This window comes from Kogia breviceps, chromosome 10 (assembly GCF_026419965.1).
Source record: "Kogia breviceps isolate mKogBre1 chromosome 10, mKogBre1 haplotype 1, whole genome shotgun sequence".
In the NCBI taxonomy this organism is placed as follows: domain Eukaryota; kingdom Metazoa; phylum Chordata; class Mammalia; order Artiodactyla; family Physeteridae; genus Kogia; species Kogia breviceps.
This window is the reverse complement of record NC_081319.1, coordinates 7,264,102-7,285,644: the sequence shown is the minus strand read 5'-3', so window position 1 is coordinate 7,285,644 and position 21,543 is coordinate 7,264,102. Positions and strand designations below refer to the sequence as shown.

General features: G+C 40.7%; 1 protein-coding gene across 12 annotated transcripts in view; it reads left to right on the top strand.

Moving 5' to 3' along the window:
• The window catches only part of FANCD2 (FA complementation group D2), a 56,966-nt gene that overhangs the window by 18,153 nt on the left and 17,270 nt on the right, over positions 1-21,543 (top strand). For 9 of the 12 annotated variants that reach the window (XM_067043461.1, XM_059077629.2, XM_059077631.2 and 6 more), the window contains 15 exons: positions 2,315-2,458; positions 4,324-4,458; positions 5,658-5,789; positions 7,254-7,364; positions 11,171-11,280; positions 12,758-12,818; positions 13,482-13,601; positions 14,051-14,124; positions 14,420-14,566; positions 15,311-15,411; positions 15,710-15,825; positions 16,871-16,979; positions 18,312-18,422; positions 18,676-18,788; positions 20,139-20,282. In XM_067043461.1, the coding sequence (XP_066899562.1) occupies positions 2,315-2,458; positions 4,324-4,458; positions 5,658-5,789; positions 7,254-7,364; positions 11,171-11,280; positions 12,758-12,818; positions 13,482-13,601; positions 14,051-14,124; positions 14,420-14,566; positions 15,311-15,411; positions 15,710-15,825; positions 16,871-16,979; positions 18,312-18,422; positions 18,676-18,788; positions 20,139-20,282 (1,728 nt within the window). The remainder of the gene's footprint in view (positions 1-2,314; positions 2,459-4,323; positions 4,459-5,657; positions 5,790-7,253; positions 7,365-11,170; positions 11,281-12,757; positions 12,819-13,481; positions 13,602-14,050; positions 14,125-14,419; positions 14,567-15,310; positions 15,412-15,709; positions 15,826-16,870; positions 16,980-18,311; positions 18,423-18,675; positions 18,789-20,138; positions 20,283-21,543) is intronic. The other 3 variants (XM_067043462.1, XM_067043463.1, XM_067043467.1) reach the window with 1 other exon arrangement.

Below are 21,543 nucleotides of genomic sequence, written 5' to 3'. Positions count from 1 at the left end.
AGGGTTCCGTCTTCTCTACATCCTTGCCAGCATATGTTATTTTCTGTCCTTTTGATGATAGCCGTTCTAACAGGTGCGAAGTGGTATCTCATTGTGGTTTTGATTTGCATTTCCTGATGATTAGTGATGTTGAACATCATTACATGGAGGTTGGCTGTCTGTATGTCTTCTTTGGAAAAATTTCTATTCAGATTCCCTGTCCATCTTTTAATTGGATTGTTTGTTGTTTTGCTTTTGAGTTGTGTGAGTTCCAAGTGATTTGTGTTTTTCTTTTTTGTCCTGCTTGACTTTTTAACTTCTCTGTCCCTCTCTCTCTCTTTTTAAAAAAATATTTTTCTGTTACTTGGCAGCTGTAACTATTAATTTTTTGGCCATGTTGGGTCTTAGTTGCAGCATGCGGGATCTTTTGTTGCGTCGTGCAGTCTTCTCTGTAGTTTTGGCACACAGGCTCAGTAGTTGCAGCACTTGGGCTCTCTAGTTGTGGTGTGCAAGCTCAGTAGTTGTGGCACACGGGCTCTAGAGCGCATTGGGCTCAGTACTTGGTGGCATGTGGGCTTAGTTGCCCTGTGGCATATGGGATCTTAGTTCCCCGACCTCAGATCGAACCTGCATCCCCTGCATTGGATGGCAGATTCTTAACCACTGGACCACGAGGGAAGTCCCTCTTCTATTTTAAAAAAAAACAGGTAATACAAGCTAATTGGGGAGAAAAAAAAAAACCCACAAGTAATCTAACTATATATGAAATAAAATTTACCTCCACTCTTTGTGCCACTCTTCATGGATAATCAATCATTCTTCCAGATTTTTTCCTATTCATATACAAGTTGTATGTGTGTGCAAGTGCAGGCACTCTCACTCTTATATGTATTTGTACTTGTATATTGTTTTTACAAAAATAGAATTACTGTGATTATTGCAGGTTGCTTTCTTTTGCTTCACAGTATGTTGTGAATGTCTTTGTCAAAAAATATAGCCTGGGCTTCCCTGGTGGCGCAGTGGTTGAGAGTCTGCCTGCCCATGCAGGGGACACGGGTTCGTGCCCCGGTCCGGGAAGATCCCACATGCCGCGGAGCGGCTGGGCCCGTGAGCCATGGCCGCTGAGTCTGCACGTCCGGAGCCTGTGCTCCGCAACAGGAGAGGCCACAACAGTGAGAGGCCCGCGTACTGCAAAGAAATATATATATATGTATATATATAGCCTATCTAATTTTTAAAAATATTTTTTAATTTTTTAATTAAAACAAATATTTTTGGGGGGCGCACCACATGGCACGTGAGATCTGTTTCCTTACCAGGGGTCAAACCCGCACCCTCTGCATTGGAAGCATGGAGTCTTAACCACTGGACCGCCAGGGAAGTCTCTAGCCTGTGTGTCTCTCTCTCTCTTTTTTTTAAATAAATAAATAAATTTATTTTTTTTTGCCTGTGATGCGTCTTTGTTGTGGTGCATGGGCTTCTCATGGCGGTGGCTTCTCTTGTTGCGGAGCATAGGTTCTAGGTGCAGGCTTCAGTGGTTGTGGTACACGGGCTTAGTTGCTCTGCGGCATGTGGGATCTTCCCAGACCAGGGCTTAAACCTGTGTCACCTGCATTGGCAGGCTGATTCTTAACCACTGCGCCACGAGGGAAGTCCCCTATCTCATTTTTTTTTTTTTTTTTTTTTTTTTTTTTTTTTTTGCATTACGTGGGCCTCTCACTGCTGTGGCCTCTCCCTTTGCGGGGCACAGGCTCCGGACGCGCAGGCCCAGCGGCCATGGCTCACGGGCCCAGCCGCTCCGCGGCACGTGGGGTCCTCCCAGACCGGGGCACGAACCCGCGTCCCCTGCATCCGCAGGCGGACTCTCAACCACTGCGCCACCAGGGAAGCCCCCCTATCTCATTTTTAATGGCCATATAATGTGCTGAAAATGACCATCATAATTTATATAACCTTTTTCATATTGACAGACATTTACAGACTCTCCAACTTTTCAAAAAGTAATTTTCCTAATATTAATGAAAATTTATACTGAAGTTGGCAAGTGACTTAATCTTTTTTTCCATAATGTGAAGCTATTCAAAGTTATTTCTGTAATAATACTACTTTTGCTTGTATTCCAATATTTTTTTAAAAGGTACCAGTGGTTAATAGTTGTGGCACTTTATTTCTCTGAAAAATATTTCTGGGTGAAAACATATGTACTCCCATGAGAGTATGTTGAGCAAATGAGTATTCTTCGTTTTAATGGGAAAAATTTGAGAGCTGCTGTTTTGTTGTAGTAAATGTACTGATTTATTAAACTGTTTTCATGTTGCATATTTATTGACAACAGATTCTTGACCTGGCAATGCTTTTCGTCATCTATAGCACCAACACTCAGGCAAAGAAGTACATTGAGAGGGTGCTAAGAAATAAGATTCGATCAGGCTGCTTTGAAGAACAGCTGCTACAGGGTACATTCTATATTCATTACTTGGTAAGTGTCAGAGAATCAGACAGCATTAGTCTTAAAATTTTAGAGAGGTCGTTTTAACCTTTCCTACCCAGTGTGGGAATCATGACACCACCAGCTTTGCTGGGTGTAGATGTTTGGCAGGGAGCTCAGTATATTTCAAAACATAGTAGGATTATTATTTACCTTGATTGAGACATTATGATGTTAATCAAATCAAACTAAGATCGGTTTTCATCTTTTTAGCCGAAAAGTCACAAAATTGGTTTATGTTGAACTTACTAGACTCAAACCCCAAATAGGAAATATTGCAATTCAGGTCTTCTAATAACATACTTATATAACTTTATTTTTAACCTAGAATAGAAAACTTTACAGCTCCCTTATAAAATGTCATCTTAGTTTCAGCCCATTGTTCAAGCCCATTGAGACGTTTGAATCTTAATTTTATGTTAATCATTTTAATTGTCTGGCTCTCTATGATCTGCAACTTTGATAAACTTGCCTTCTGTATCCCGTTTTAAGTAGTTTCTAAAAACCCCTGAGTATAACAGGATCAGAGGAATGCTAATAGAGACGTAATTTTTTATCTATTGAACCATCACTATTTAGCCATTCAACATTATGACCCTGAGATGATCACTCCTGTTGAAATAGAAACCATTTGAACTGGAATTTTATAATCTAGGAATGGTGTTTTCCAGGTGAATATTCAGGATATTAATAGTGTATATACCTTCTTAGAAAACTGGGTGAACCAGAGGTTTAGGACCTGACTTAGGAACTAATGAGAATATGTAGCTGCACCTTAAGACTTTATATTTATGGGCTTCCCTGGTGGTACAGTGGTTAAGGATCCACTTGCCAATGCAGGGGACGTGGGTTCGAGCCCTGGTCTGGGAAGATCCCACATGCCGCGGAGCACCTAAGCCCATGCGCCACAACTACGGAGCCTGTGCTCTAGAACCAGCAAGCCACAGCTACTGAAGCCCTCGGGCCTAGAGCCCGAGCTCCACAACAAGAGAAGCCACCACAATGAGAAACCTGTGCACCACATCAAAGAGTAGTCTCCGCTCACTGCAACGAGAGAAAGCCTGTGCGCAGCAACAAAGACCCAATGCAGCCATAAATACGTACATACATACATACATAGACTTTATATTTAGGAATGGATTTAAAATTTATATTATTTTATCTTACAGTTCTTTCTGTGCTTATTTCTGCTGTGATACATGTTTTGGGCTATAATTTTGCATAGGGCAGAAACCATATATAATTTTTTATTACATTTTCCTCAGTAAAGCATTATACCCATTTCAGTGCTTAATTGAAGATTTTTGTTTTAAATTGTAATGATATCAGTAAAGAAACTGGATTTAATAACTGATTATTTATTCTGATTCCATTAATGTCCACCTACTACCTTCTTGGTAGGACATGATCAGTTCTCCTCTTGAAGTTCTTTAAAAGAAATCAGTTTAATTAGCACTGAACCTCATAGACTGATTTCAAATCGTTACCAAGGCAGAGGAGACCTGCTATATCCCCAGGGAGGCAGTATGATTAAGTGAGGAAATTGGGATTTAGAATATCTGGATTCTAGTTCCAAACTGGGCAGACAGGAATAGATTACCAGCTATTAGACTTGTGGTTTAACTTCCTTGAGCTTACAGGTCAATTCTTATCTGTATGTTGAAGCTCACTGATCCTGAGAAACTCAGAATGGTGAAGGATTATTCTGAGTAAAACAAAGATTAAGGTTCCTTAAGTTAAAATGAGAATTGGGGAGAACTCTGACATCTTAATATGGTTAGCAATAGCAACTCTAGATGCTATGATAACTAAGTTTCTCCTACAGCTTCATTTCTCTCCACTCTTCCCTCCTCAAGGTTCTTAAGGATGTTTGTCCATCTCTTTTGTCACTGGCGCAGAGTTTGTTGCACTCCCTAGACCAGAGCATAATTTTGTTCGGCAGTCTCCTATACAAATATGCATTTAACTTTTTTGACACTTACTGCCAGCAGGTATGTTGAATTATTTATTTTGGGAAGGAGGGAACAGGGAAAAGGAAAGAAATGCAATTCCAAGTGACTTGCATGTGATCTGATGTTTTTATTTATTCTTGTTTGGAAGGCATTGAAGGAGAAAGAACTCTGAACTGGGAGTTGGGAAAACTTAGTTCTTGTCCTAGTCTCAAAATGAGATTGGACTTGAGGATCTAACTCTGTGTTTTGAGCTTCAAAATTGTCTGAGTCTAAAATAAGGTCCAGCTCCAGTCTGCTTCAAACAAACATTGGCTTAAAGGGCTGGGTTTTATCGTGCAATTTTCACAGTACAGTAATGGCAGTTTTAAACTTAGCTCTAAATAATCAATTGCCAATTGATCCTGGAGTTGTTCTCTAGAAAAAAGTGTGGTGGAAAAGAAATGAAGGAGAAGTGCCTGAGTGCCTAACACTGTTCCCATGAACAGGAGACACCAAATTTAGTAGCACATATCCAGTCAGGGAGGGCTGTACTTATGGAAAGTGATTATGAAAACAAAGAACAAAGTATCTTATTTTGTATTGTATATGTATGCTATACCTTTATGAACAACAATAAAGCACATTTGAATGGAACTTTTAAAAATAAAGACAAAATTTTTAAAATTTAAAACAGAGCTATAGACTCAGCTGGTATGAGGTAGCTGCTGCACTTGAGAAAGCCATGTGACTCAGTGTGGAGCAGCAGTATAAAGGAAAGGGAGAATGACATCTGAAACATTTGGGGGAAATCATCTTAATGTCTTAGAGACAACATCATGACCCATGTTTACTTGAAACATACAAGTCTAACTTGTAAAAACCTTTAGCTCCTTGAGTGCCACCTTTTCAGTAAATTTCAATAGATTAAGTACAGCCAGAACTTAATGGGTAATATTTAACCCATATGAGAAAAAGAAAAAGACTACACCAGGGAGCAAAATCAGGAGGGTTTAGACAGTGCTCACTGGTAAATTATGGGAAATAAATGAAGACTGGATGGTAGTGTTGTTAGAATGACATAATCCTAAATCTCCTGAATCTAACGTTAATGAAAACTAGTTAATAAAATTAGACGATGGGATTGGGTGGGTTGGGATTTTAACCAAGTTGAGATTGGAATGGCCTCTGGCATGAACTTCTTTTAGATGACCATACCATATTTTAGCTTCACACTGTACTGTTGACTCGTCTCTGTATAGGAAGTGATTGGTGCCCTAGTGACCCATGTCTTCAGTGGCAACGAAGCTGAAGTTGATACTGCGTTGGATGTCCTCCTAGAGTTGATAGTTCTAAACCCATCTGCTATGAGGCTGAATGCTGTCTTTGTGAAGGTATCTAGTCCTACCATTGACACACTGAATCATTTTTCTTTCTTGCATATATTTGAGAGGTGCCTGATATCTGTTAGTTAACAGCAATTTTTTTGGTACTCTAGATATTGAGCAGTGTAATTGGTAGAAGCAGGTGATATGGAGGTGAGGGTGATGGGGCAAATAATAGAAAAAATAACTCATCTATCTATGTATTAATTCATTCAGTGAATACTTGTTTTTACCTAACCATGTGCCAGGTTCTATTCTGGGTGCTGTGGATATAAAAGTTAGTCTTTGCCTTTGATGATAGAAAGTAAGGCACATAAGTAAGTCACTATGAATACGTGATGAATTCTCTAATAACGTGCTATAGATATACCAGAGCAGGAATAATTAACTGGAGAACTCTTCAAAGAAGAGATAACTTTGGAGTGATTCTTGAAGGATAGAGATTTGACAAGAAAAAGTAAGGGAAGTACATCTAGGCAGAGAACAGTTTGAACAGAAGCAAATTGGCACCACCCACGTCCATGGTGTGCCTGAGGGATGACAGGTAGATTAACATGGTTGGCGGATAGGATAAGGTGAGCGGTGGTGGGAGGTGAGGACATAGGACAGGGCCAGATTATGAAGGATCTTAAATACTATGCTAAAGAGTTGCAACTTTATTTTATGGACAAGAGGGAGCTTGTTACAAGTTCGTTTTTTTGTTTGTTTTTTTTAAATTTATTTTTAGTGCGTTGGGTCTTCGTTGCTACACGTGGGGTTTCTCTACTTTTCATTGCTGTGTGGGTTTCTCATTGTGGTGGCTTCTCCTGTTGCGGAGCACGGGCTCTAGGCGTGCGGGCTTCGGTAGTTGTGGCTCGTGGGCTCTAGAGCACAGGCTCAGTATTTGTGGCACACGGGCTTAGTTGCTCTGCGGCATGTGGGATCTCCCGGACCAGGGATCGAACCCATGTCCCCTGCATTGGCAGGCAAATTCTTAAGCACTGTCCCACCAGGGAAGTCCCTTGTTACAGGTTTTTAATGAGGGTTTGACATAATCAAGTCTGAGCTTTGAAAGATAACTATGTAGGCCCTGTTATCCCCATTTTACAGATGAGAAAACTGAGGCTTTGCCCAAGGTCTAAAAGTAAGTAGTTCCGCTGTGACTCTTTCCATATCTGTAGAGGATGTATAAGTAATTCATGGAGTAGAAGCTGAGAAGTAAGGTCTGAGACATAACTTTTGGCAGAATATTGTTTTCACTAAGAAAACGGGAAGTATGGAGAAAAAGAATAGGGGGAGCTAGGAGGAGATATGTTAGCATGACTAAGCAGAACATCAACCCTTTGGGCTCTGAGCATAGTTTTAGAGAACTGGAGCTTTTGTGGAACAGATGCCTGGCTGTCTGTGTGTGCCTCTTATGAGGATTTTAATTTTTTTATTTAAAGGAAAAAAACGTTACTTGCTGATCTCATCATTGGCATTTCTTTCCCCCAGGGCATTCTAGACTATCTGGATAATATGTCACCCCAGCAGATACGAAAACTCTTCTATATTCTCAGCACACTGGCATTTAGCAAACAGCATGAAGCCAGCAGTCACATCCAGGTAAGAGGCAGTGTGTTGATAAAGAATCTTTTAAACCTCTTCAATTGAAATTTGCTGAACAAAATTATTGCAGCCTGTGTAGTGGTGGAAATAGAGTACATAGCTGTAGTCCTAGCATTTGTTTATTCTTTCCTTACTACAAACATTAGGTGTCTACTGTGTGCCAAGCACTGAGATGATAGGTATATATTAGACCTTCTGCCCTCAAGGAGCTTAGTCTGTTAGGGTGAAAATGAGTCTGTAATCAGCTAATTATGAAACTGAGTAAGAAAAGCCACTCAGGTACTGTACTGAGTGCCACGGGGACACAGGGAATTCCCTTGTTCCCTAAGGGACATCTCCATCTAATGTGAACTCCGTCTGGGCCTGCTGTCATTTGTGGGCATCATTCACTGAAAAAGTCAGGCAAAGGAACTAAAGATTAGGTTGGTAGCATAACTCATAGCTCTTTTGTATCTTTAGCACCACCTTGTGGAAGTAATCCATACTGGCCTGTGACTTTGAACAACCAGCACTTCTTTTTTTAACTAAAATTAATTGGCTGGGTAATATACATGCATGGTACAAAATTCAAAAGGTATAGAAAGGTAGTGAAAGATGTCTCCTCTCTCTCAGTCCTCTAGGCATCTGGTTCTCTAAAGGCAATCGCTGTTATTAGCTTATGGCTTTCTGAGATGTTCTGAGAATTAACAAATTTGTATTTACTTGTATAACTATATTCCACACCTTACCCTCTTGTTCTGTGTCTTGCTTGTTTCATTTAGCAGTACAGTTTGATGATTTCTTCATGTCAGTAATAATAGAGCTACATCATTATTTTATTTTATTTTAATTTATTTATTTATGGCTGTGTTGGGTCTTCGTTGCTGTGTGCAGGCTTTCTCTAGTTGTGGCAAGCGGGGGCTACTCTTTGTTGCAGTGCGCTGGCTTCTCAGGGCAGTGGCTTCTCTTGTGGAGCGTGGGCTCTAGGCGCACGGGCTTCATTAGTTGTGGCACATGGGCTCAGTAGTTGTGGCACACGGGCTTAGTTGCTCCACGGCATGTGGGATCTTCCCGGACCAGGGATCAAACCCATGTCCCCTGCCTTGGCAGGTGGATTCTTATCCACTGTGCCACCAGGGAAGCTCTATTTTATTTTTTAATTGTGGTAAAATATACGTAAGATAAATTCTACTATTTTAACCAATTTTAAGTGTACAACTCAGTGACATTAAGTACTTTGACAGTGTTGGGCAACCCACCACCACTGTCCATCTCCAGAACTTTTTCATCATCCCGAACAGAAACTCTGTCCCCATTAAGCAATAACTCCCCATTCCCTTTCTCTACACCCTGGTAACCTCTCATAGACTTCTATGAATTTGCTTCGTCTAGGTACTTCATTTAAATAGAGTCGTACAATATTTATCCTTTTGTGTCTGGCTTATTTCACTTAGCATAATGTGTTCACGGTTCCTCCATGTTGTAGGATATCTCAGGACTTTATTCCTTTTTATGGCTGACAGTGTTCCATTGTATGTATAGACTGCAATTAGTTTATCCATTCACCCATTGATGGATATTGGCTTTTTTCCATCTTTTGGCTGTTTTGAATAATGCTTCTATGAACATTGATGTACAGGTATCTCTTTGAGTCCCTGTTTTCAGTTCTCTTGGGTACATATCTAGGAGTGGAATTTCTGAGTCATGTGATGATTCTGTGTTTAACATTTTGAGGAACCACCTAACTGTTTTCCACAGTGAGTGCACCATTTTACATTTCCATGAACAGTAGAGGGTTCCAATTTTTCCACATCCTCACCAACGCTTATTTTCTATTTTTTATGTTTAACCATCCTACCGTTTGAAAAGTGGTATCATTGTGTTTTTGATTTTCATTTCCCAGATGACTAATGATGTTGAACATCTTGTTGTGTGCTTATTGGTCCTTGTATATCTTCTTTGGAAAAAGTCTATTCAAGTCCTTTGCTCACTTTTTAAATGGATTATTTTTTGTTGTTGACCTATAGGAGTTCTTGGATATAAATCCCTTATCAGATACATGATTTGCAAATTTTTTCCTCCCGTTCTGTGGATTGTCTTTTAGTCTTGATAGTGTTCTTTGATGTAGTTTTGATGAAGTCCAACCAGTCTATTTTTTTTTCTTTTGTTACTGGTGCTTTTGGTGTCATACTTTTAAAAAATTGCCAAATTTGAAGTCATGAAAAATCTCCCCTATGATTTCTTCTCAGAGTTTTAGTTTTAGCTCTTAAATTTAAATCATTGGTTCACTTTGAGTTAATTTTTAAATATGGTATAAGGTAAGGGTTCAATTTCATTTTTTTTTAAACAAACCAGTTTTTATTTAATTAATTAATTAACTTATATGTTTTGGTTGTGTCGGGTCTTAGTGGCGGCACACGGGATCCTCATCGTGGCATGCAGGATCCTTAGTTGTGGCATGTAGACTTCTTAGTTGCAGCATGAGGACTCTTAGTTTCGGCATACAAACTCCTAGTTGTGGCATGCATGTGGGATCCAGTTCCCTGACCAGGGATCGAACCTGGGCTCCCTGCATTGGGAACGCAGACTCTTACCCACCGGACTACCAGGGAAGTCCCTCAACTTCATTTTTGTGTGTGTGGATATCCAGTTTTTTCTAGTACCTTTTGTTGAAAAGACTCTTTTTCCATTGAGTGGTCTGGGCACTTTTGTGGACAGTCAATTGACCATATGTGTGAGGGTTTATTTCTAGGATCTGTTCTATCTGTTGGTCTAAATGTGTGTCCTTATGCTGGTAGCACACTCTTTTGATTACTATAACTTTGTAGTACTTTTGAAATTGGGAAGTGTGAGCCCTCCAAATTTGTTCTTTTTCAACTTTGTGTTTTGGTTTTTTTTTTAATTTATTTTTTGGCTGCGTTGGGTCTTCGTTGCTGCGTGCAAGCTTTCTGTAGTTGCAGCAAGCGGGGGCTACTCTTCGTTGTGGTGTATGGGCTTCTCATTGTGGTGGCTTCTCTTACTGTGGCTCTAGGTGTGCAGGCTTCAGTAGTTGTGGCTTGCAGGCTCCAGAGCACAGGCTCAGTAGTTGTGGTGCATGGGCTTAGTTGCTCCATGGCATGTGGGATCTTCCCAGACCAGGGATCAAACCCGTTTCCCCTGCCTTGGCAGGTGGATTCTTAACCACTGCACCACCAGGGAAGTCCCTCGAGATAGTTTTGGCTATTTGGGGTCCCTTGAAATTCCATATGAATTTTAGTATGGGTTTTTCTATTTCTGTAAAAAATGCCATTGGTATTTTAATAAGGATTACATTGAATGAGCATATTATCATCTTAACAAGGTTCAGTCTTATATTCCATGAACATGGGATATCTTTCCATTTATTTAGGTCTTTAATTTCTTTCAGCAATGTTATGCAGTTTTTAATGTGTAAGTCTTTTGCCTCCTTGGTTAAATTTATTCCTAAGTATTTTTTTCTGTTTGATTACTTCTGCCTGATCAGCTAACAACATTATGATAATTCACATTATCTATATCAAGCAACTATCACAACGGTAACAATAATAGCTGCTATTATTGAATGTCCACCATATGTTGGGCCCTGTTCTTGGAATTTTTCGTAATTTGTCTCTGATCCTTGAAAAACCTTTCCCATTTTATAGGTGAAAAAAATTGAGACTCAGAAAGATGAAATGACTCACCAAAGACCACACAGTTAGTAAATGATAGAACCCTTGCTATTCTAGGTTTTTTGGCTCTAATATTCATAGGCTTTTTTGCTATACCATTCCAACATCTTCATCTTTATCATTGTTTCCTTGTAGGATGACATGTACCTGGTGATACGAAAACAGCTCTCTAGCACCATGTTCAAGTACAAGCTCATTGGTATTATTGGTGCTGTCACTATGGCTGGCATCATAGCGGCAGACAGGTATGCATGGAAATTCTGATTTCTGTGGCTCATGGTCAATTAAGTTGCTGTCTTACAAAATAAATTGTTACATTGTATAGACATCATTGTAACGGAAGACATTAAAACCATAATAAGAGAAGTGAGCAAATGTTTGTTGCCACTTTTCCATGTTACAGCATATGGGATCTTTCGTTGCAGCGCGTGGGATCTTTCATTGCGGTGTGTGAACTCTTTGTTGCGGCGCGTGGGCCTCTCTCTGGTTGTGGTGCACAGGCTCCAGAGTGTGTGTGCTCAGTAGTTGCAGCATGTGGGCTCTCTGGTTGTGGCGCATGGGCTCTAGAGCGCACAGGCTTTTGTTACCCTGCAGCATTTGGGATCCTAGTTCCCCAACCAGGAATCGAACCCCGTCCCCTGCATTGGAAGGCGGATTCTTAATCACTGGACCACCAGGGAAGTTCCCCATGTTCCTTCTAATCTTGACTGTATATACTACATATAATTTTTACAGAATTGTGATCACAGTCATTACATTCTGATGGTTTAAAACTAGGGATTGCTAAGAAATTAAGTTCTAGAAATGTTTCTGATAAAGGGAAACCCTGATCTTCCTGGGATGCATTCTTCTGCATCTGCTCCAGTCCTGGGCACTAGACACTACAGGTTTCTCCACTGCTGTGTTATTCCTGTCTCGAACACCATGTTTGATATAAATAAAGTCTTCCTGTGGATTTTTCCCCCTTTGCACTTTGATGCCACATTGTAAGACCTAACAGAAGCTTGGGGCTTGGTAAGTTGTTACCTTTGCAAAATAAGATTGGAATTTAGTTCATGCTTCTTGGAAATGATTTGTCATGAATTCCTGGGACCTCAGGAAACATCCTTAGAGTCAGCATTAGTAATCTGTAGAGGCTGCATAGTATACTGGTTAAAAGTTCATTCTCTGGAGCCATACTGCTTGCCTGGGGTGAAATACTGGCTCCGTTATTTATTAGTTGAATGATCTTGGGTAAGTTACTTTACCTCTCTTTGCCTTTGTATTCTCACATCTGTGAAATAAAGATATTAATAGTATTTACTTCATAGAGTTGTTGAGAGCATTAAATAGTTAGAACAATGCCAAGTGCTTGTCCTTATGATTTTTACTAATTTAATGTACCCTTTAAAAAATCTAAGATAAACATCGTTTGCTCTAATCCACATTTTGTGTGGTCTAAATAAATACTTGGGGACTTGCTTGGTGGTCCAGTGGTTAAGACTCCATGCTCCCAATGTAGGGGGCCTGGGTTCCATCCCTGGTCAGGGAACCAGATCCCGCATGCTGCATCAAAGACCCAGTGCAGCTAAATAAATAAATATTTTTTAAAAAAACAAACAAACTTATCTGTGCTTTCATGCACTTTTATCTCCACCCCAATCCCAAGGAAGGCACATTTCTTAAATTTATTGCCATTTGTTACAACATATTACAAAAATGAGTCTAAAATAATGTTTTTAGAAGTAGATCTTCCAGTTTGACTCCAGGGAGAGGAGACCTCAGCAGTGAACAGTGTACACAGGTAAGTTCTTGTCGTGTAGTTGGATATGTTTATGAGTAACTGAGGAATTGCTTCTGGTCACTGTCACCTTGCCAGAAAGAAGCCTTCTTTTTTCAAAATATGTTTTCCTGAACTCATAGCTTTTGTAATTTGTACCACTCTTTTGGCCTTTAGAATCCATTGGCTTGGGTTGTATTTTAGTTCTGTATCTGTCTAATCTTCCTAATTAAATTGTAAATTCCTAGAGAGCAAAAAAGGTGGATCATGTTTGAGAGTAGCAGATTGACTGGAGCATAGGGACAAGTAAGTGTGTAATTGGAGAGTTGGAGATAAAGCTAGTTCGGAGGTGGAAAACAGAGCTCTGAATGTGAATCAAGACATTTTGATTTAATTTTTACACAAAGGTAGTTCTTAAGGGTTTCTTAGCATAGAAATGGCATAATCCAAGCTTCGCTTTAGAGAAATTAATCAGGTTCTTGTGTCTGATGGATTGGAAAAGAGATGAGATTCAAGAGATGGATTGGTCAGGAGGCTTAGGAAAAAGCTCAGGTGAGAGGTGGTGATAAGATCTTTGCCAGTGAAATCAGAAAGGGAAAAACTTACTACTAATAGGGTGAATGGTGTTTAATTAGGAAGCATTGGCAGCCCAAGGGCTGGACCATTCTTTCTCTTTGACTGCTCCAGGTGACCTCCTTGCTACAGTTGGTTCATTCCTGCAGTGAGCAGTCTCCTCAGGCCTCTGCACTTTATTATGATGAATTTGCCAACCTGATCCAAGGCAGAAAGCTGGCTCCAAAAGTGCTGGTATGTCCAAGTATCTTTTCTTAAAGCAGTGAAGCATGAGGGCTGCTTTACTATACATTCTTCAAACCCTTCTCTCTGTTGTGCTGCAAAAATAAAAAGATCTTCCTGTGAGCTCTCCCATATTCTAATTGGGAAGGCTGTTCCGACTCACTCGGCCCCAGGCCTCTCCTCTGAGGCCTCCTCCACATAATAAAAACAAGGGATGAGGATGATGAACATGTGGTTAATGATGTGGTTGAAAGCCACCATCTACTCTGTGCCAAGCACTGTGTTAAGCATTTTTCGTGTAGTATGTCTATTCCACATCAGAATGATAAGGTATGTATTATGGTTATTTTCTTTTCAGAAATGAGGAAACAGAGGCTTTAGAAAGGTTAATAGTTCGTTTAGGGCTTTACAGCACGTATACCCTGGTCTACACAGCCTTTTTGTTTGTTTGCTTCCTGAAGGAATGGGCTGGGCAGACCATCTTTAATGATTTCCAGGATGCCTTTGTGGTGGACATCTGTGTTGTTCCAGAAGGGTAAGTACCGTTTACCCACTGACATGGTTGTACTGGTAAAGAAATTATGTCAGTTGTCAATTGCTGGTGCAAACCTCAGAATGTCTTGACCTCAGCCAAGTCTAGCCCACTCCCACAACTTCCCTCCTCCCAACCCCAGCACCCCCAGCTCCAGGATTGCTATAAGATTCCCCACTTGTTCTTTCTCCTCTTTCTCACATCTCCTCATAACAGAGATTAGTTTGTTCTAGTGGTTTCTCCCATAGACTTGCCCGACCCTTGAATTGCGGTATCAGATTCTGGGTTCTCTCCACAGTGACTATCCATTTCCCGTGAAAGCGCTCTACGGACTAGAAGACTATGACAGCTGTGATGGGATTGCCATCAACCTTCTGCCACTGTTGTTCTCGCAGGACTTTGTGCAAGATGGGGGTAGACTGACTTTGCAGGAATCAGACCAAAAGTCAGTACACTTTTTCTTCTGTAAAACCTCTGTTGGTATTTTGAATGTTCGTGGGGGATGCCGCAGTTCTTGCAGTCTCTTGAGAACTTGATTGAAAAGGATTTCTCCCAAGACAGGTGGTATATGGATGGGTTACTAAGAATGGTGCAGACTCCTTATTTTCTCCCGGACCCGGGGTTTGGGATTTGCATTGAATCATGACAGTCAACAGATATTCTGTGAGGCTGCTTTTGTTTCTGTTCCTTTTTCCCACCCATGAACATGTTTGTCTATCTGTGCCATTCTTTTTTTTTTTTTTTTTTTTTTTCAGTATGCGGGCCTCTCACTGTCGTGGCCTCTCCCGTTGCGGAGCACAGGCTCCGGACGCGCAGGCTCAGCGGCCATGGCTCACGGGCCCAGCCGCTCCGCGGCATGTGGGATCCTCCCGGACCAGGGCATGAACCCGTGTCCCCTGCGTTGGCAGGCGGTCTCTCAACCACTGCATATCTCTGCCACTCTTAACACCCTCCTTCCATCTTATCTCCGCTTTCTCCTCACACATGGACTTTCAGTCTACTTACCTCTGTCTTCCTCCAATTCAGTTCATTATTTATTTGCTGAGCATCCATTACATTACTTGTTATATGTTCTTAAAAGTAGACATTTATTTTGGGCAAACCTCCTTAATTATAAGGTTGGGCTCCCTATAAACATGGACTAATGTGTCTATAAACCATGGTCTAGAAATGGATTTTTCCTTCCCAGATTGGTTTCTCCGTTGTGCCTGGCTCCCTACTTCCGGTTACTGAGACTTTGTGTGGACAGACAACATAATGGAGACTTGGAGGAGATTGATGGTTTATTAGGTATGGAATGAAGTTATCAGATCCTTTCTTCTTTGTAACCTTTTTTTGGTAAACTTAGGGAAGGGGCAGACTGGTACATATGTGTGTGGGAAGGAATTTTTTAACTTCACAGAGACTTTTAGATTATATTTGTTGATGCTGCATGATATGGAAGTATTTTTGAGACTAATCAAAGCTTCACTTTCAAATACTGGTTCAAGGGGAAAGTAAGTAGAAGGAGAGCTAGCTCTAGGGGCAGCATCCAGATTCTGTTGACTTGAACTAAAGGGGATAAGAAATGTTTGTTCTTCTCTTTCAGACTGTCCTATATTCCTCACTGACCTGGAGCCTGGAGAGAGACTGGAGTCCATGTCTGTTAAAGAGCGTTCATTCATATGTTCACTTATATTTCTTACTCTCAACTGGTTCCGAGAGGTGAGCAGAGTTACTAGGACAGTTCACTTACTGTCTGTAGTTTCTCTTGAAAGGAAACTGTTTTCTTGGTTCCACGAGGCTCCTTCAAAATTCTTCACCAACCACTAACCCCTGTATATTTCTGCAGAGGTTGTATCCTACCCTTCTCTAATCATATGCACCTCCTGATGCAGCGAAATCAAAATACTTAGAATTCACTTACTGTTGCCCATGCTTTACTACCTCCAAGCCTTTTCACGGTAATCTACTTCTGCCTGGAATAACTTCATCTTCACCACTGTGAAAATACTGTTCCTCCTTACGTTGGTATGCACTTAATGTTTCGATTTAGTGAGATCAAGTGAATGATAGTTTTCACTTTCCTTAAGAATATGTTTGTGCTTAATGAAATGCACAATCTTAATGAAATATAATGAAAATAAAATGCAGAAAATGATAGTAACATCTTACATCTATATCACACTTCCTTTCTCATGCATATTATTTCTGAGAATGTTTATTCACTTGAAATCTCTCTTCTTATCCTGACAACTATATTATGATGTAGGCGGGATGGGTATTATTATCCTCGTTTTACACGTACGGAATTGCAGGTACAGAGAGTTCAAAGTCATTAAAATTTATCAAACACACGTGCCAAATGCTGGGCTAGTTTCTTTATTCACACTTAATCCATACAACTGTATTCCAATTTTATAGCTGAAGAAATAAAAGCTCAGAAAGGTTAGAGATTTGGCCAAGGTCACACAACTAGTAAGTAGCAGACTAGGATCTGTTTCACCGAAGTGTGTGCTTTCTAGCTATTATTGTGCTGTTCCACCTTGTTACTTAACTAGAAATAAGTAGAACCAGGATTAGAAGTTAGATCTCCTCTATTGGCCCAGGGCTTTTTTCTTTACAGCGCCTTGCTGAGAACACTTTGACATTTCTCACTAGACTCACAGATGCTGTCACCAAACAACTCTTTTTGCTCTTGCTGAATAACACGAACAAGGTTAAAATCTGAACAGTTCACAGTGTGAGAATATAATTTTTACTTCCACAGGTTGTAAATGCCTTCTGTCGGCAAATGTTACCCGAGATGAAGGTGAAGGTGCTCACCCGGTTAAAGCACATTGTAGAGCTGCAGCAACTCCTGGAAAAGCACTTGGCTGGTGAGAGAAGGGTCCTGTATCGTAGCCCTGCTGGGCAGTGGTGAGGAGATAGCAGAGCTAGCTTGTAAGCCAGACTCAACGATAGCTGCCCCCAACTCATGGGGCAAGAGAATGGTTACTCAACAAAAAATTTTTAAAATGAGTACATCGGACTTCCCTGATGGTGCAGTGGTTAAGAATCCGCCTGCCAACGCAGGGGACACGGGTTTGAGCCCTGGTCTGGGAAGATCCCACATGCTGCAGAGCAACTAAGTCCGTGCGCCACAACTACTGAGCCTGTGTTCTAGAGCCCGCGAGCCACAACGGCTGAGCCTGCATGCCACACCTACTGAAGCCCACGCCTAGAGCCCATGCTCCTCAACAAGAGAAGCCACCGCAATGAGAAGCCTGCGCACTTCAATGAAGACTAGCCCCCGCTCACCACAACTAGAGAAAGCCCGCGTGCAGCAACAAAGACCCGACACAGCCAAAAATAAATAAATAAATAAAATTTTTTTAAAAAAAGAATACATCATTTTCCTCCCATTGTTATCTCCAGGAAACCTTGGTGTTTAATACAAGATATAAAACACTGGTTGGGCTTTTTGTAAATGACATTGCTTCTTTGGATGCCAAACTTCCAGTGCCCTTTGCCTTCTTGAACATCCTTATGAACCAGGAATACAGCTGAGAGGCCTCTTAATACCTTCTGGCCATTAAGAAAACTTGTCATTTTAGAGTGCTAGCTTTGGGACTTCCCTGGTGGTCTAGTGGGTAGGACTCCCTGCTCCCAATGCAGGGGGCACGGATTTGATCCCTGGTCGGGGAACTAGATCCCACATGCGTGCCACAACTAAGAAGCCCGCATGACACAACTAGGAGGTCCGCTTGCTGCAACGAAGATCCTGTGTGCTGCAACTAAGACTCGGCGCAGCCAATAATAAATAAATACATGCATGCATGCTAGCTTGATTCTCTGGGAAAAACATGGAGCGTCCCTCAGGCCCTCATCTAAATAGTGTGTAAGATAAACTGCTGTGTGACCAAATATTGCTAATATCTTTAGATTTTAAATGTAAGATTATTTTTAGTTCTCATCTGCTTGGATGTTTTGTATTGGTATAATGGCTTTACATTGATTGATTATAATCAATTAATATGTTGTTCCTATAAGTTATCTTTGGCTATTTTACTGTGCCAAAATGATTAACGTCAGATGACCTGAAGGCATCTTACAGGCAGTCAGCCATGCTTGGTAGTTCTGGAAACTAGTTTTTAGCTAATCGGGTGATTAGCATTCAAGTCTAATGGTATATGGTTGGTATACATTGAGCTTCCTGCTGTTTGTTTCAGTCACTCCAGACTATGTTCCTCCCCTTGCAAACTTTGACTTGGAAACTTCAGAAGTAACACCTCATACCAGTACTGCTGTTTCAGCAAAAATCAGAATACAAGGAAATTTAGGTGAGTATGCTCTTTTCTTCTTATTCTGTGTCTCCCTATGTGCCATGTTGAATTGACTTAGAGGTTATGTGCATCAAGGCATCAGTAATTGGAGAGATTATATACTTGAACCCTTTCTTTGGCATGGTTACCGGGTTATAAAATTACCTCCTGTCTCTAGGTAGTCTTCAGCAGGTTGTTTCTTAAAGGCAGTGATATTTAGTAGACATAATTATTGATTCTTTGAGTCACTTTTCTCTTCTTGAAACATAAGGAGGAAGGAAACGAAAAGCAGATGACAGCAAAACATCCTCCCCTGACCCACTTTCCAAGGAGGATAATTCAGAATGCGACCCTGCACCATATGATAGGAGCCAGCTGGAAAAGGTATTGGGATGACTGGTAGCTATGAAGGTGTGTGACAGCCCGGTGAGATGAACAAAGGGCCAGCAGTATCCTATGCATTTTACAGAGAGAAAGATTAGGGAAGAGAGAGGCGGACAAACTCTCCTAGGCCTTGGAGTGACCCTCTCAGTAGCAGAGTTTGGGTTAGACTCCAAACATTTATCACTACCACACACTGTTTTTCTAATTATTTTCTTTTTTTAAAAAAAATTATTTATTTATTATTTATTTTTGGCTGCGTTGGGTCTTCGTTGCGGCGCACGGGCTTTCTCTAGTTGGCGGTGAGCGGGGGCTACTCTTTGCTGCGGTGCGGGGCTTCTCATTGCTGTGGCTTCTCTTGTTGCGGAGCACGGACTCTAGGCGCACGGGCTTCAGTAGTTGTGGCACACAGGCTCAGTAGTTGTGGCTTGCGGGCTCTAGAGCGCAGGCTCAGTAGTTGCGGCACACGGGCTTAGCTGCTCCACGGCATATGGATTCTTCCCGGACCAGTGCTTGAACCCATGTCCCCTGCATTGGCAGGTGGATTCTTAACCACTGCCCCACCAGGGAAGTCCCCTCTAATTATTTTCTTGATTGTATTACTCCCTTTTTTGTACCCCAGGAGTACTTTGAATTCTCTCTTGTAGCAATTAGCAAATTCTGTCTTTGTATGTAGTTCAAGATATACTTCTTTTAGCCTCTTTCCTCTTCCGATCCCAGATTATCTACTTCTCAATGAATTGAGATAACATGAAATGCTTAGTACAGTTTCTTAAAACAGATACTTAATAAACAGTAGGTCCTTTTCCTGTAATTGTACCACCCACAGGGTAGGTTTGTGAAATTGCCTAAACCACATGGATCCCAATTATTTCTGTTTTTTAGGTACTGTTTATTGAGAATTTATGTGTAACTCCTCTAATCTTCCTAAAAACTCAAGCTTCATATTGATATTTACATTTAATAGATGGGGAAACTAAGATCCAGAAAGGATAGGTGACTTGTGCAAAGTTACACAGTTAATAAGTGCTTGAGCAAGGACTTGAAGCCAAATCTTTCCGGCCCCTAAGCTCATAGTTTTCTGTACCACACCGTAGTGCCTTGATTTGTCTAATAGTTCATCCCTAAGTGGAAACCAACTGAGTATTGATGTGTGACCTATATCCCAACATTACAATAGGTGATCTGTTTCAGGAATATTTAGGGACTTTGGTAAAAGGAAGTTGGTAAAAGAATGTGATGAACTGTAACTTTTTACATAAAATAAATGCACAGTTGCATTTTGAAATCTTCATTTAAAATTAGATTAATATAGAAGCCTTATTCTATTGGTTTCTGGTACTTTCTTCCCAGGAGTTCAGAGGGAAAGAAGAAAAGACATCAGTATCGTTACAGAATTACCGCGCTTTCTTCCGAGAACTGGACCTTGAGGTCTTCTCTATTCTGCATTGTGGGCTCGTGGCCAAGTTCATCTTAGATACTGAAATGCACACTGAAGTAAGTGACAGAGCTGAGATCCCAGAACTTAATCTTATTTCAGAAAGTTCCTCAGCCCTATTCCTATTTCCAGAAGAAAACCATGACCCTGGGAGAAGTTGGACTCTGGCTTCCAAAGTCTTTATATGTGCAAATGTGGATGAATAAGCATCCTCATCATCTTGATGTTTATAAATCTTAAGTTTGTTTTGTAGTGCATTAGGCATTACAAAAGGTCATGCTAATGTTGTGATCCTTACTTTACATTACTAATAATAACCTATTTAGATTATGGGGAGCAACACTGTTCTGATTTATAGTTACACAATGCTCTTTTCACTTTTTCATGACATTTGTTCAGTATCCATGAGATGTTTGTTGAGGCCTTTTTTGTTTTTTTTGTTTTTTTTTTAAATTTAATTTATTTATGTATTTAGTTATGGCTGTGTTGGGTCTTCATTTCTGTGCAAGGGCTTTCTCTAGTTGTGGCAAGCGGGGGCCACTCTTCATCACGGTGCGCGGGCCTCTCACCATCGTGGCCTCTCTTGTTGCAGAGCACAGGCTCCAGACGCACAGGCTCAGTAGTTGTGGCTCATGGCCCTAGTTGCTCCGCGGCATGTGGGATCTTCCCAGACCAGGGCTTGAACCCGTGTCCCCTGCATTAGCAGGCAGATTCTCAACCACTGCGCCACCAGGGAAGCCCCCTTTTTTGTTTTTGACGTAAATCTAGATATTGGCAATTCAGTATTACATAAGCACGATGCTTGCCTTCAGATAGCTTATAATCTAATAAAGAAAGGAGACAACTAGCAGTACATGCTATATTGATGGTCTGAACCAAGTACCAGTGAAGCTCTGAGGAGAGAATGGTATTTATAATGAAGTTGGAAGTAGAAGGCATTTACACAGAGAAGGTACCTTTTGGTATGGGATTTCACCAGAGAGTAGAGTTTTTCCAGGTTAGAAAATTTTTTTTGAGAAATAGCATGGATTTTTACCATAGGTTTTTCAAGAATGTAAGCGCCTTCAAAATAAGAGGTTGTTTTTTTTTTTCCAGTCTTTCTACATCAGCCTGTACTTGGAGATTGTCCATAGATGTATGTTGAGTGAAAAGTTTGAAGTGAGACTGTATTTGACCCATTCTACTTAATGGTAGTGTAATATAGTTATAAGGATCCTGCCCAGACTTAATAGTAGCAAAACATTAGGTGAAAGAAAATATGAAAGAATTACTTAATGAACAGAGAAAAGCAAAATTCCCTTTAATTAGTCATTTTTTTTA